This window comes from Notechis scutatus, chromosome 1 (assembly GCF_049901735.1).
Source record: "Notechis scutatus isolate UNSWTSFEM ecotype Mainland chromosome 1, rNotScu1.2, whole genome shotgun sequence".
Lineage (NCBI taxonomy): Eukaryota > Metazoa > Chordata > Lepidosauria > Squamata > Elapidae > Notechis > Notechis scutatus.
Genome location: NC_142009.1, coordinates 90988582 through 91003451, shown reverse-complemented (window position 1 = coordinate 91003451; position 14870 = coordinate 90988582). Strand labels below are relative to the sequence as shown.

At 38.4% G+C, this 14870-nt stretch overlaps 1 protein-coding gene across 1 annotated transcript in view; it reads left to right on the top strand.

Moving 5' to 3' along the window:
* HECA (HECA ribonucleoprotein granule regulator) overlaps positions 1-11266 on the top strand; it is a 36569-nt gene extending 25303 nt beyond the window's left edge. Inside the window, exons 3-4 of the mRNA XM_026666187.2 lie at positions 7073-7227; positions 8330-11266. Of these exons, the coding sequence (XP_026521972.1) occupies positions 7073-7227; positions 8330-8494 (320 nt within the window). The 3' untranslated portion in view covers positions 8495-11266. The remainder of the gene's footprint in view (positions 1-7072; positions 7228-8329) is intronic.
* The last annotated feature ends 3604 nt before the right edge of the window (positions 11267-14870 follow it).

Genomic DNA, 14870 nt, shown 5'->3' with positions numbered 1-14870 from the left:
TGTATACAAATAAGGTGGGGGGGAGAGGAGTCTGTAAACTTGTTTCTCATCTTACCGAGCAGGGAAAGAAGTAAAAGCTTCAGAGGGGGGAATAGAAGAAGGACTGGAATATAGTCATGCTAAATGTTTATACAGGTAGATGATCCCAGTTGTTGGGCAGAGGAAAGTGATATCTAATTCCCCTACCAGGTACTTACAAATCATAGTTCAAAGAATACAGAAATACTATAGGCTCACTTTGCATTGTCCTTCCATGCAATTCCTGCTTCCATTCCATACTTGGTAATTTCTATAGTTCCCTTGATTTGGATGTCACATGAAATTTGGTGGAGAATAAACTGGGTTAAGGAATAAAAAGTTTAAAGAGTTTTGAAATAGCTTGGAGATTAGTATTTACTATTGCTTACTTAATATACATAATTATTGTAAGTTAAAAATGGATGAGATGATTTATAAATGAGAGGAAAGAATAATGCGTTTGTTCTTAGCCACCCTATCAAGATTAGAATAATGTTTTTGGGCTCACACAATATTAAGCTAAAACCAAACCAAACATACAACACATCTGTACATTTGTGTGTTTTATTAATCCAGTTGGTTTGTAAAATTTGACATAAGCTGTGAACTGTGATTTAGTCCAATAGTAACTAAACAAACTACGGTATGGATTAGCACCATATAAGATCCAGATAAGTACCTAAATTGGGCTAACTAGTTCCATCTCTGATGAGACAGTTATTTCACATTTTCTAATATTTTTCCAGGTGAAAACTGCATGAAATGGGGAGCTTCTCCTAAACAAATACATACTGTAGGAAGTTTGTTTTTCCATTTTGTATATTATGAGTTAAGCACAATTGCTATAGGAATAATTCTACCTTCCTGTTTTCACACTGGAATCTTTTCTATATTTATGCAGAGTGCGCAAATGTATTCATGTAGCAGTTTGAACTCTTTCCTGAAACTGAGTTATAGCAGAGAATTTGTGGTTTAAAAAAGCCTACAGTTCCTGTTGAGAAGAATCTGTTTTTCCTGACTTCTTCTCCACTAAGCCGAAGGGAGAATCCAGGATGGATGGGTAGTTTCTAGTCTCATAGCTCTGCAGACCGAGTTGAAAAACTGAGGACACACCCCCTGGTAACAGTCCCCAGTTCTTCACTCGGTCTCAGCGTGTTCAGACCACTCTTTAAGGGCTCTGAATAGTTCAGATTGTAGAAGAATCTTCACCCCCCTGGATTGAGTTTTTTTCTTCGAGAGGCTTAGAGCAGGTTTGACAGCACTTTTGTTTTTCGTGGTGTTTTTTTTTTGGTGTGTGGGGGTGGGGGACTGCCTTTAAAAAAAAATTCTTTGCTGGTAGACTGGTTTTTGGAATTGTGATTGTAAATTTGGTTGGAGGTGCCCCTGAGAGCCCATGTGGCCTGGGCTGGGGGGGCGGGAGTCAGTGTCTTATTCAACTCACTTTCTCCCGGTCCGTTCTTATTGATCTGTGTTAGCCGCGGAAACTGCGAGGCGCTTCTACCCCTTTTCAGCATTGGCAGCCATTTCAGACGTTTCAGGACAATTCTGCAGTTCGTTTCCATGATTGTCCCTTGGGGGGGTACTGGCCATCTGGATTGAATCCTGACCCCCTGCCCAGTCACCAGAGCACTGTGGCAGCTGTGAGACGCTTGAGACTGCCAAATTGATTGCTGTGCAGCCAGCACTGGCTTGCAAGCCTCTGATCTGTCAGGGCTTGTAGCAATTTTAAAGAGCCAGCCATTTTTTTTCATTTTTGCTTTGACTCTTGCCTTAAATTGCAGAGCTGTGCTGAGCTCACCACTTCTGGGTCGCACCTGCAATGGTGGACAGCTGCTGTGACCAAAGCAGACAGCTTTAGATCAAATAAATTTTGTTTTTATTTTTCTTTTGCCCCTTTTTTCCTTTTCTGTCTCCCTGTCAGTGACAATTATTTTTGGCAGGCTCAAAATGGCCACCAGGGGAGCTGGCCAAGAGTTATCAGCTCCTTAGCAAAGTAGGGAGAGAGCTGCAAGGGGATCAACTAAGTCCAGGTCTGCTGGGCTGGAGGCAGCAGCTAGGATCAGAGCTAGGACCCTAGTCCCTAAAAGACCCTCTAGGGCAGAGGATAGGCAGGCCAGGCATAGACAAAAAGCCCTAGATAAGGAGTTTGATAAGGTGGTGAGAGACTCCAAGATGGCTGAAAACAGAGCCATCTCTCCTCTGCTCCCACAAGATGGCAGGCAGCAAAACCAATTGGCAGATAGACAATATTTGACTGCCTGATATCCTGGTGGCTCAAGTACTCAGGATTTGCAGGGAATCCTCCAAATCAAGACAAAAGCCACTCATAATAATTCTGAGCCACCACAAGGATTTTTGATTGCTGCACCTGGAAGCCAAGCCTCCAGCAGAACCAGACCTGCACCTGAAAATAAAAAAGCCACCTTTACCCTATAGTGGCTGGGTTGCGGCCTGAGGAGACCCACAGGCAAGAGATGCCATCCTTCATGAGAGCCTGGATCTCCCAAACAATTAGACAAGAATTTCAGGCTTAAGTCAACCAGCTGTGCCGGCTGCCTGGTTTAGACACCAACAGAGGCATTCCTCAGGGGCAGGGGCAGGCTTCTGCAGAACAGCCGATCTACTTCAGAAATAGTTCTGAATCCCCTTCGGAAAGAAGCCAGTCTTATGTTTCTGAGAGGGACCTCCTTCCAGAGACAGCTTTTTGGAGGTAGCAGGTCCCCCCTCCTTTAAGCACCTTTTCCAGCTGGCTCTCTCCAAGACTACTGGTTAAGGCTAAGAGCATGGCTCATCTTAAAAAAAGGGACAAGGTCACCCGGGATCTTCCCCCAAAGGGGGAGGATCAGGAAGATTACCTATTCACTGAGAAAGCATCTGTGGTGTACGCTGTACCTGTGCCCCAGATGTTTATGAATGTGATTAAAAAGCAGTGGGAGTCCCACTGGGGGGTACACTTGCCCCAGTGGGTCTGAGTCTACCTTATTTAATGGGTGGCTGCGGCAGCTGCAGGGTAGAATCCTACCTGAGGACCTCAGGGTGCATCAGGACTTAAATAAGATAATAGCCTCAGTTCAATCGACAGCTAATGCCACCCTCATGTCAGCCAAAACTTCTTCCAGAGCCATGGCCTCATCTGTAACAGCACGTAGGCTCATCTGGCTAAGAAATTGGCAGATGGATGCCAGAAACAAATGGAAGCTGGCGTTTGCTCCCTTCAAGGGAGAGAGGCTTTTTGGAAAGGCCCTGTATCCCTTTTTTTGATGAAAACCAGGGACAAGTGAAAGATCCTGCCCTCCCAGGGGAGGTGTTTTGATTACAGGTCTCCACCCTACTAGAGAAAGCCCTCCTTTAAACAGGGGGAAGCTGGAGCAAGCTTTCCCCGTCAAAGTAGGCTCTTCTTCCAAAGATCCTCATTTCAGGCCGATAGACCACCCTTTGCCACTAGAGGGCATCAGAGGCAATCTACCGTGGGTCGCTGGCTTCGAGCCTGTATTGCGAAGGCCTATGAGTTACTGGCTCTTCCTGTGCCCAGGAGAATAACTGCGCACTCAACCAGGAGTGCAGCGACCACTGCAGCCTGGGCAGTGCAGGCTTCGGTTCTGGACTTTTGTAGAGCTGTGATTTGGTCATCTGTGACCCCATTCATAAGACATTATAAAATTGACTCCTTTGCCTCAGCAGAGGTGTCCTTTGGAAGACGAGTCCTGCAGGGCGTTCATGTAGAAGTGGGGACCTCCGACCAATCCAGTTCCCTCCCATAGGACAGCCATCAGCCAGCTTTGGTATGTCCCATCCTGGATTCTCCCTTCGGCTCAGTGGAGAAGGGGCGTTGGTCCTACCTGAACGCTTCTTCTCGGGGCGCCGAAGGGAGAATCCAGTCCCACTCTATTCTGTCTGGTCGGAGTAGGGAGGAAATGTTTTTTTTCTCGCAGTATCAAATAGGCTATCTGGATGAGGAGCAGCTGGATTCGCTTTGACGTCATTCAGAACTGGTGACTGTTGGGAGTTCCAGTTTGCAGGGTTTTGGCGGCAGGCAGGAATCCGCAATCGTGTGCGGTTTCTGCCTGGGCTCGCTGCTGGAGCGTCCCAAGCCAGTCTGGCTTCGGGGCTAAGCCACCCCGTAGAGGTGGCAAAGAGGGGGGAGATTCCAGCAGGGTCGAGGAAAGCCGCATCTTTCCTCTCCAGCTGGCTAAACTCCCTTTCCCGAAGGCGAATGAGCAGCGGTCAGAAATGGCCGCCTCAAAGAAGCACTCATCCGGAAACGAAAGTGCAGGAGGAAGTTAAGAAGTGAAAGTTTTGGCTGACCGGGATAAGAAGCAACAACCAAGGTATCCTGGAATTTAAACTTTAAAAAAGATATATCGCTCCCAAAGAAGATTCGGAAGCAGCGAATGAAAGTGAAAAGGAAAGTTTTTTTTCTTTCACTCTCCTTCCTTACATTGACAGCGAACAGAGATGAATGAGAAATTGGAAAAACCCGCTTTGGCATCAAGAGGTAATTAAACTGGATAATTAAATGTCAAGGGGACAATAAGGATTTCTGAATATAATTTTTTTTTTTTTTTTTTTTGCTGTAAGTGGGAAGGGAGAGGAAAAGAATAAGAGTAGGATTTGGAAGGAGGAGACTGCCTGGAATTTAAAAGAATCTGATTAAATTCTAACAAGACTTCTAAAAGATACATCTTAACTGGAACTTTGTAACTAAATAGTAACCCCAGGAAGAGAAAGTGAAAAAAGAAGAAAGTGTTAAAAGAAACACTTGTGTGTATTTGGATTGCTTGGTGACTTTGGGACTTTTGGAAATTATATTTGATTGACTAAAAACACTTGGGTGGTTGTTTGAATTTTTTTTTTACAATGGCATTACTTGTGGATGAACTGAAAATGGAATTTAAAAAATATAAAGAAGAAGAACAAGAAGGGAAGAGCTCTCTTGGCTCCGTTTTTCAATTCTTAGAAATGGCGATTTGTACCTATGAGAAACTACAAGAAAAGACTGCGCAACAAGAAAATTGGGACAAAGAAGAAGCCATCTGTGATGAACAAGTAACTTTACTTAGGGAAGAAGGGGGAAAGGGGGGGAAAGAGAATGGAGACTTTAAGACCCAAAAAAAACAACCAAAAAAGGGAAAAATAAGATGAAAAGTGGATATAATGTTAGAAAGCAACAGAAAATGGGAACACAGAAGAGGGAAATGGAGGCGGAGAGACAAGGGGGTAAAAAGGACAGAGAGAAGAAGCAAGGGAGGAAGGAAGGGAAGAGAAGCTACAAAGGTGTGGAGCAAGATGTAAAGAAACAGGACTTATTTAGAGATAATGGGTAAAAATTTAACTGAAAAAGTGATTCTGCAAAGGTACATAAGATTGTATTGTTATATTTGTATTAGAAATAATGTTAGAAAATTGGAAACAACATATGATTAAAAAGTGGGATAAAATACTCTGTAATTCAGTGAAACTTTTGTGAACAAAATAAATGAAATGAAATAAATGAGAGAATTGAACTAGGAAGGAATGGGAACATTTTAATGATGTTTTAAAATATGAGTGAAGTGGGGGGAAGTAACTATGGAAAGTTTATAAGTGTTCCCATAGAAGTATGATACTTATTTGAAAAGTAATGTGTAAAATGTTTAAGATTTAAATGAATACTAATATTAACAATAGATTTGAATTGGTATGGATTGTTGTTTTAATTATATTATATATTTATAATTTTTTCTCTTTTTAAAATATAGTGTGTAACTTTAGAATGTACTAAGCAGAATCTGAATGGAAGTTATGTATTATACTAAGTGTTATAAATTTAGGGGAAAGATATAAAGGCGTCATACTCCAATCAGTGATTACAGGAGAAATTTTGCTGAGAGGAGAAAAGATAATAGACAGCTGGAAACAGGACAGACAAAGAATATAAGTATAATGATCTGAATTGAGATGAAATAAATAAAATAAAATTAAGAAAATTGAAAGGGGGAGAAGCTATATAGAAAATGTAGAATGGTAATAAGATATGGAATGGTATATAAAATGAACATGAATCTGAATTTGTGTCTGTACGAAGAGATGTAACCCGGGATCAAGCTGCTTTCAAAAAATATGTTTTATGTTTTTTATGATTTATGTTTTGTTTGTTTATGTTTGTTTTTAAAAAATCAATAAAATTTCTTAAAAAAAAAAAAAAGAACTGGTGACTGTTACCAGGGGGTGTGTCCTCAGTTTTTCAACTCGGTCTGCAGAGCTATGAGACTAGAGACTACCCATCCTGGATTCTCCCTTCAGCTCCCTGAGAAGAAGCGTTCAGGTAGGACCAACGCCCCTTCTCTGCATAAAGAGTTTGTGTGATGTATTCTTTTGCCACAAAAGGATGATCATATATGACTTTTATTTACATATACAAATACTGTAGATGTTTATGAAATAATAACTGGAAATTAAATGTATGGAGATACCTAATTAACTTGTGGGTTCTACTTTTGCTTTGCATATGAAGCAAAAATCTATTATGAATTTACAATAACATAGAGCCCACCCACCTCTCTGAAGCATATGATATGCAGCTGAGAGTAAGTATGTAATACAATAGTAATTCTCTAAAGTTAATTGTGAAGCTTCTTAGTTAAACTGAAAATTGGAATGCTTGTCTTGTTCATTCTGATGTGACAAATGAGCTTTTCATACTGATCATGTGTTAGTTTTAGTACAGTTGATTTGTAGTTTAATTAAAAATCTGAATTTTTAAAGGCAAAATTTTACAACCTAAACACCAAAAACCCTCTATTTAGAAACTAACTAATACCTGTTGACTGTTAGCATTAGATTAAACAAGTAATGAAAGAATAATTTGCATTTGAAGTTAGGAATGTAATTTTGAATAATATAGACTTTCCCCGTTAATGGTATTTGGACAGAAGATGGCTTGAAACATAATGTTTGCTGTATGCATGCTTCATTTCTTGCATTTTCTGATAAAAATGCCATTCCCAATTCTGTTAATGTGTTAATTCTGTGATACATTTGATAATCATCTGTTTTTACAAATTTCTCTCCACAGGAAGGCTTATGCACCTATATGCTGTTTGTGTAGACTGTTTAGAAGGAGTTCATAAAATTATCTGCATAAAGTGCAAATCTCGGTGGGATGGAAGCTGGCATCAGCTGGGAACCATGTATACTTATGACATTCTAGCAGCCTCTCCTTGTTGTCAGGTTAGTATTATGAAAGAGTTCATATTTTAGTAAATTATGTTCCACGGTCTTGGCAAGCCTCCGGGATATAGTGATAGCTGTCTAGACACTATTTCATGAATGAGGATACATACATGACTCTCTGGTGGATGCTGCTTCTCTTCCAAAAGCATGTAGCTCATAAGTGCACTGCCAGCAGTACCGGTCAGGCACAAGCATATAGATCCACATGGATAGAGTTCAGTCTAACTACTTTATTCTATTCTGCCTATAATACAGGAATCTCCCTAGATTGCTTGCCTTCCTTTGAGAACAAATAGATAAGGCTCTGTGGGACTTGGGCAGGGGAAAGGAGTCAGACCTGGATGTCTTCTAGCTGTGCAATGATTGAAAGCTAATTCTCTGCTTGAGCCTTCGCCCTACCCTGGCTGAACGTTTTCCAACAATACCCTTCTTTCAGTACTGGTTCCCAGTCACAATGATAATAATGAGAGGCCCACGTGTCTATCGGAGCACTGCAGAATTTATGTGTTCGTTGTCTCTGTCCTGTGCATCTTCATTAAAGAACATGTAGTGTGGAATTGCATGTACACATAGAGAAGATAGCGCTGTAATTATCTCAATGTGCATTGAGATCAAGATGAAGCCTGGTGGTTCAATGCTGTTTCATCTCCTGAAAATGCCCTCCTAGAGGAACAATATCAATACTTCGGGGTCATATTGGCCGGGTGTTAAGATAAAATGAATCAAAAGAATCAAATCCTCCTAGATTTAATCCTTGCCTTCCATTATTGTCTGATACACCTAGAGAAATCTATTCATACAATGTAGGCATTGTAAAATGCAATCCTCTCTAGGTAACTGATTCATTTTTTTTAATCTATGAAAACACATTAATAGCTGATTCTACAGACACAAGAGATTGATGTTATGCATTTTATTATTCAGGCAAGCTTTCCCAAGTACAAGCTATAGTAGGAATTAGCCCATCAGGCTATAATCACAAGGCGTATTCAGTAAGAATAAAACAGACACATGATAGAGTTTGGTGGACAGTGGCAGCCAATTATGAGATTTTTGAAATTCTGTTCTCTTTTTCTCTGTCTCTCTCTCTCTATTACAGGCTCGGCTGAACTGTAAACACTGTGGGAAACCTGTTATAGATGTACGTATTGGGATGCAGTATTTCTCAGAATACAGCAACGTTCAGCAGTGTCCACACTGTGGAAATTTGGACTATCATTTTGTGAAGCCATTTTCCTCATTTAAAGTTCTGGAGGCTTATTGACAAAAGCTTTGCCATAGTAATAGCTATTTTATGAGTATTGTTCCATTTATTTTACATATCTTTTATAAGATCTGCTCTGTGAAGAGGAGGGGGGCTTTTTTTCTAATTGAAATGAAAGTACAGCAGCTTTGCGTGATTGTGTACATGTGTTCCTGTGTAGATGTGTGTCATTCAGACAGAGGTCCTGTTGCCATGATTTCAGTGAAGGCTGGAGATACAGCGCCATCTTTTTTCTCTCTCTATCATATTATTCTAATTCTTTTCCAGATGTGTTGGGATCACAATGCCTGGGTATTCAAAAAAAGATGTTCCAACACATCTGGGAAGTTGTCTATATTCACCCAGGTTGGAGAGAAAATTCCATTCTATTTGTTCCCTTTATTAAATGAAAACAGTGACTCCAAGATATGGAGAAGTTGTAGGTTGGAGAGATGAACAGAATTTCATAAACGTGTAGAAGAAAGTAAATTCTAAGTCTGCCCAGATGAAGGGTGAAAGTGGTTCCATGCTAAGCAGCACTCCCATTACTATTGCCTTTTCCCATGCACTCTAATATATTTCAAGGCCTAATATAACATATGGAAGAGGGAGGGGAGGTGTGCCACAGGATCACAAATTGTCATAACCTTTCCATTGCTTAATGTTAATCCACAGACTTCACGTTTGTATGCAGATCCTATCTGTACTAGATAAACTAAGAAAGGATGCTTGGTTGTTGTACAGCCAGCTTTTCAAAGACATTTTCCTTGTGTGTACGTACCTCTGTTCAATGATTATCTTTGTATTTTGTTCCTTTGTTGAATTTTCATCATTCTTGGGAGCAAAATCATGACTTGATAATATTAGTAGTGCTGGTTAATACAGTTTGAGACTCTGTTGAGGTAAACTTAACCATTGACAAATGAATGTAATACTATGTCAGAAAATGCACTGTTTAAAACTGTTTTATTTTTGCATAGTGTCTTCCTGGGATATATATTTGATAATCATAGTTACTCTCACTGACAGATCATACTGTTTCACACTGTAATTCAAACAGTCAGGGAAATTTCTACAAAAAACCCCAACAAGCTAACAAGCTTGCAATTTTAATAAGTTGTTTTATTTCAGCTTTTTTCAAGCATTTTTAAAGTCACCTTAGAGTGTTTGGTAGTACTGCAAAATTCATTACAAAATCTGTTATCAAGAGGTATCTGCAGTTTACGTTGCAGATTTTTTTCATTGTGATTAACCCTTGTCTCTTGATACAGTTATAGTAAACAATGTTCAAACTAAATGAAGGATGATAGATTAGTGTGCCTTCCTGTGAATTAATTTTCATATAGGTTGAAATATTTAATAATTTCTTTACAGTATTTCAAAAGTGTTCTCTAAAACTGAATAGTGTTTATAGAACAGTTTTTATTAGTTGTTCACATATCATCTGGAAACATATCTGCAGAAATACTTCCAAGATTATGTGTGCAGATTATGTTGTCTGTCTGTATAAACAGACAAGGAATCAATTAAAAGACTTTAGCATATTTAAGGTTCATACAAAGGGTTCAGGTACAAAACAGCTGCTAAAGTAGTAGCTTACGCTATCTTGTTGAACAATAGACCTCAATATTTTGAACCTCCCTGCTGTTTTGGATACATGTTATCATGTGAGGTGCTTTGTGCCCCATGACTTGTGGAATTCACTTTATGTCTTTTGAATCCTAGCTTGAATTAAGTTGTATTAAAACAGGATAAACCCACTTTTTGGAACCTATTTTGAAATGGCACTTTTACTTAATTTTTAAAACTTTTAATTTATGATAAATTAAAAGTGAAATAATTGAAATGATTCTTTTTTGTACTCCTCAGAGATACAAAAACAAAACCTAAGAAATTTAAGAACAAAATAATTATTTTGTTGTTCTTTTATCAGTATTGTAATTACTTTGTCTGTACATGTGCAAATTTTTTGTTAAAAGTGAATGCTCAGTCTTTTGAAATTTGGTAGTATTATTTGGTTTTTCAGCACAAATTGTTCAACATTAGAAACAAATGATCTACTTGAAAATGGAATGTTTTATTGAACTATAATTATAACATTATTTCCAAAGATGAGCAGGTAAATGTAATTAATGTAGATCAGCACTAAGGAGCAAATGAGCTGTCACATCAGAAATTTGTAATAAGATTTTGCAATATAATTTTATTTTAGGTTTTTATGAATATTGCATGTGATAATTTGGAGTCTATTGCAATGATGTGATGGGTCAGTGTGGGCAGTGGGCAGTATAAACTTATTTCCTTTTCCAGAGTTGTGAAATGTAGCAACAGTAACATTCAGTTATAATTTGGATGATCTTTCTAGGCTACTTAGCTCAAAACAGCTCTGGGGGAAGAAGTAATTTAGATGGGGGGGAGGGGAAGATTAGCAGTTGTTCAACATGATGCAAGCTCCATCAAGTAGCCCTGAAAAAAAAGATGTACAGAGAAATAATTACATTTTTTAAAGTGCAGTTTTCTCTGTTTTGTTTCAATTGTTGGGTCTGTAACTCGCAGATTTGGGAATACTAGTTTCAGACCAACTGAAGAGTGTTATTTGTGGGATGATTATTCTAGTGTGTGTAAGCTCTGTAGAGTTTTGGTGGATCTAATCACTCCAAATTTTGTACTGGATAATAAACATTGTATAGCAACAATAATCTATTGAAAGGAAAATGCTGCATTGGGATCATGGCAGGCATGAATGAAAAGACACACATGCTTCAAAAGTATAATAAAATGGATATCCAATAATACGTGGTCTGATGAACTATGTTTCTTTCAGCCCTGCAAGACTGTCAAACTGTTTGAAATATTTGGATTCTAATTTCCAAAAGCATTCATTGTTAACATTATTGTACTTATTCAAGACAGGGGAATAGTAGTGAGGTATTTTACTTTTCAATTCAATTGGATTTTTCTATTGAGGTCTTTCTGATAGTGTTTATTTTCTAATTTGCATGCCGTGTACAATTTAGCATTTGATTTGGATTATAAATCATGTTCCTCTTTCTCATCACCATGTAAAGATTTGAACATTGGCAGTTGTATATTTGTCACTGCCTGAGGCATAGAGTTCCTTCCTAATTGATATATTTGATTGACATTAAATTATACAGGAATGATAGAGGCCGTGAACTCATATTTATGTGCATGCATTACCCACAACCTGCATGCATAGAACACAATGTTAAATATGTCAGGCATTACTCGGTAACAAGTTTCATAGGGGCTATCACTACTCCTCTCTACTTCACTCAGTGTGAATTGCCCAGGAAACCTCATATCCATAGCCATCAAGTTTTTTTAGCTTCAAAGGTAGTATTCATCAACTTGCTCATTCAAAATTTAAGCAGACTAGCAGCATAGTAATCAAAATCCAAAATCACAGATATCAAGAAAAATATCAGGCAAATAAATACTATGTTTGCAGTTTAGAAAAAGGAGGGAGGGAGAGAGGGAGTGTGCTTTCTTATGCACGCTCCCCCTGCAGATATTTGGCATCCTTCAGTATTGAGGAAAATTGCTCCTAGGGGGCTTCATGTATTCATTGAAGCTGGCAGTATGAAAATTGAGTTCTATGGGATGTGTTGGTTATATTTTAGCATCTGCTCAAATTATGTCTCCACAAATGCATGTTGTGGGTCTGGCCATTTAAAAAGGGAATTTGCAGAATTGCAATTAATCTTAAATAATACAGGATCAAGACATTGAGAGAGTAGGAAGTAAATTGGATGAATTGCACAAAAAAGGATACTTTCATTAGCGAAAATCATTTCTGGGCTGTTTACATGCTAATATGAATCTTAAAAATAAATGCATTTCTTTTTTTAATTAAAAAAAGCATATTAAAAATTTCCTAAAACCAACCTGATATAAGATTGATATCTATAGTGTATAGATTATCTATTGTGGGTTAGCATCATCAGTACCTCCCCAAAATAACGGTTCTTGATATATATGAATTTGAATTAATTTGACCTTCTTGATGATTGCATATAATGCTGTATCACATAAATTGGGGCTGACAAATCAGTTGAAAGTAGAGCTTCACAGTGTACTAGACAGTAAACAGGGCAGCTTTCTTTGAAATGTTAAAGCAGTTGCACAGCTGCATCTTTTTTCTAAGTTTCCACAGTTGTTTTAGAAACTGCCATTTATCATCTCCATGTGTAGAATAGAATAGAATAGAATTCTTTACTGGCCAAGGGTGATTGGACACACAAGGAAGTTGTCTTGCTGCATATGCACTCAGCGTACATAAAAGAAAAGATACAATAGTCATATATAGCCATTTCACTTTGCCAAGGTGTGCAACAAGAGATATATCCTGTAATGCATCTGGCAGAAATTTCTTTCCGCAGTCACCACCATAATGTCTGTATTATATCTCTAAACTGTTTTTCTTCTTAAACATTGGAAGACCATGTTAAATTCTTTTGCTGTGTTCACATCATCTTTTCCAAACTTTATAAAACTTTTTATTCACCGTGGCGTTTGTATTTGATAACACGATGCTAACATTGTGGCAGAAAATTGTTCCAATATGGGTAACCACACCTCCACATACAAATAACAAAATGAAGATATTAAATGTTAATTCTGCATTTTCCCGCCCTTCGTGAAGAGAAAGGAAAACGTGTTCCTAAAAAACCAGCAGAATAGTGTCTTTGATCACAAACTAACATATATTTTAACTCCATTTAAAAACATTAAGTGCACCTGAGACTAATACGACTATGGTGCTTATTTGATCATTTTAAGTGAGTGAATTACTAAAAACCAGATTTTGAGGCAACAGGTGATTCTGTCAGTGTGCTCTTTTGATAGGAAGACATGTAGCAAATTTTATTTTCTTCTGATTTAATTGTACGAGGTATGCAAGGGCAAATTGTTGTGAGGTATCCAGCTTGCCCTATTTGCATTTGTCAGTAAAAGCCTTTTTTCCTCAAAAGGAAAAAAAAAGTTTTGGATTGCACTTTTGCAGGGGGGAAATATGTACATAGCAAATGAATGTTGATAAACTTTAAAACAATTGTTTATGATGCCATTTTTGTGGTGTTAAGTTTGGGGTTGTGATTTATCTGTATTAAAATAATAAATTGTGGTGGATTATGTTTGTGGCTGTTTTAAAGTAGTCCAGATAAAGGTTCACACCGTTGTGTGTAGGAGGCCTGTACAAAGCATCCTGCAGAAGTATTTTTAAAGTAAGATCATAACAGAAATAACATGAGGGTCATTTCAGTGTCTGTTGTCATCATGAAAATGCAGGGCCCTGTTTTTACTTTAAGATAAGATTCAGCACCAAGTAGAATCCAGAGTGGCTTTGTCAGCCCAAATTCACATTATGTCAGAAGGCCTGAGAGACCTTTGCAGTGTTGGTGAGTTTCAGAACAATGGTAGGCTTTAGAGCAGAAATGTCCAACCGTGGCAACTTTTGAAGACTTGTGGAGTTCAACTCCCAGAATTCCCCAGCCAGCAAACTTAGTTTAAGTCACACAAGAACTCGAGCAATGAATTATACAACATCTGAAATTACCACCTGGTCATTCAGTAAGCCAATCAGCCAAGACAATAGGTATGAAATAAGTCTCACAACAGGTCTTGCCCAGTCCTTCTATCATCCTTTGCTAATGGAGCTCTGGCTCATCTCTGATCTCTGAAGAACAACTGAAAGAGCTGAATATATTTAGCCTTGTGAAAGAAAAAGAAGCATTTGAAAGCATTCATCACTTTTTAAATAACTGGTTAATGTTTCACCCAAAAGAGGCTAGGTCTCCCCCCCCCCAGTTTTTTCAGAGTGATAGAAGGAAAATTTAACAATAGAACCCTGAAAAGGGGTGGGCCGAATGTATTCAAGTGGCAGCATTGTATCTTGGGTGTATGCTTTAATTTGCATTTTTGCATTGAACAGGGTTGAACTGAATGGCTACTTTTGATTCTGATTCTCTGATGTGACAAGATTCAAGAGTCTTGATTGTTTCAGGCACTCCATCTCATGAATAAAACAATCTTTCATGATTTCTGCGGTTGATGCTGTGGCTAATTCTGAAGCACATAGCCAATAAAATGAATATATATGCTTCTGGCAACAGCAATAAGAAAGCTCTTATAGTCACCGCAAAACGTGGTTGAGATTTAATGACAAATTCTTAAAAGTGTGCACACCAAAATTAAAGGAATCAAGGTTTGCTTCACCAGATTACATCTTTGTGACTTTCTAGGATGCAACCATAGATTGCTGTGTTGTTTCTGACACCATATCTGCATATGCATTAATTTGTAGAATGGGTTTGTCCTTTTCAGGGAGAGCTTATGATCCTTTCTCCTAAATGCTGCTGCGAGAGCCCAGGATGGG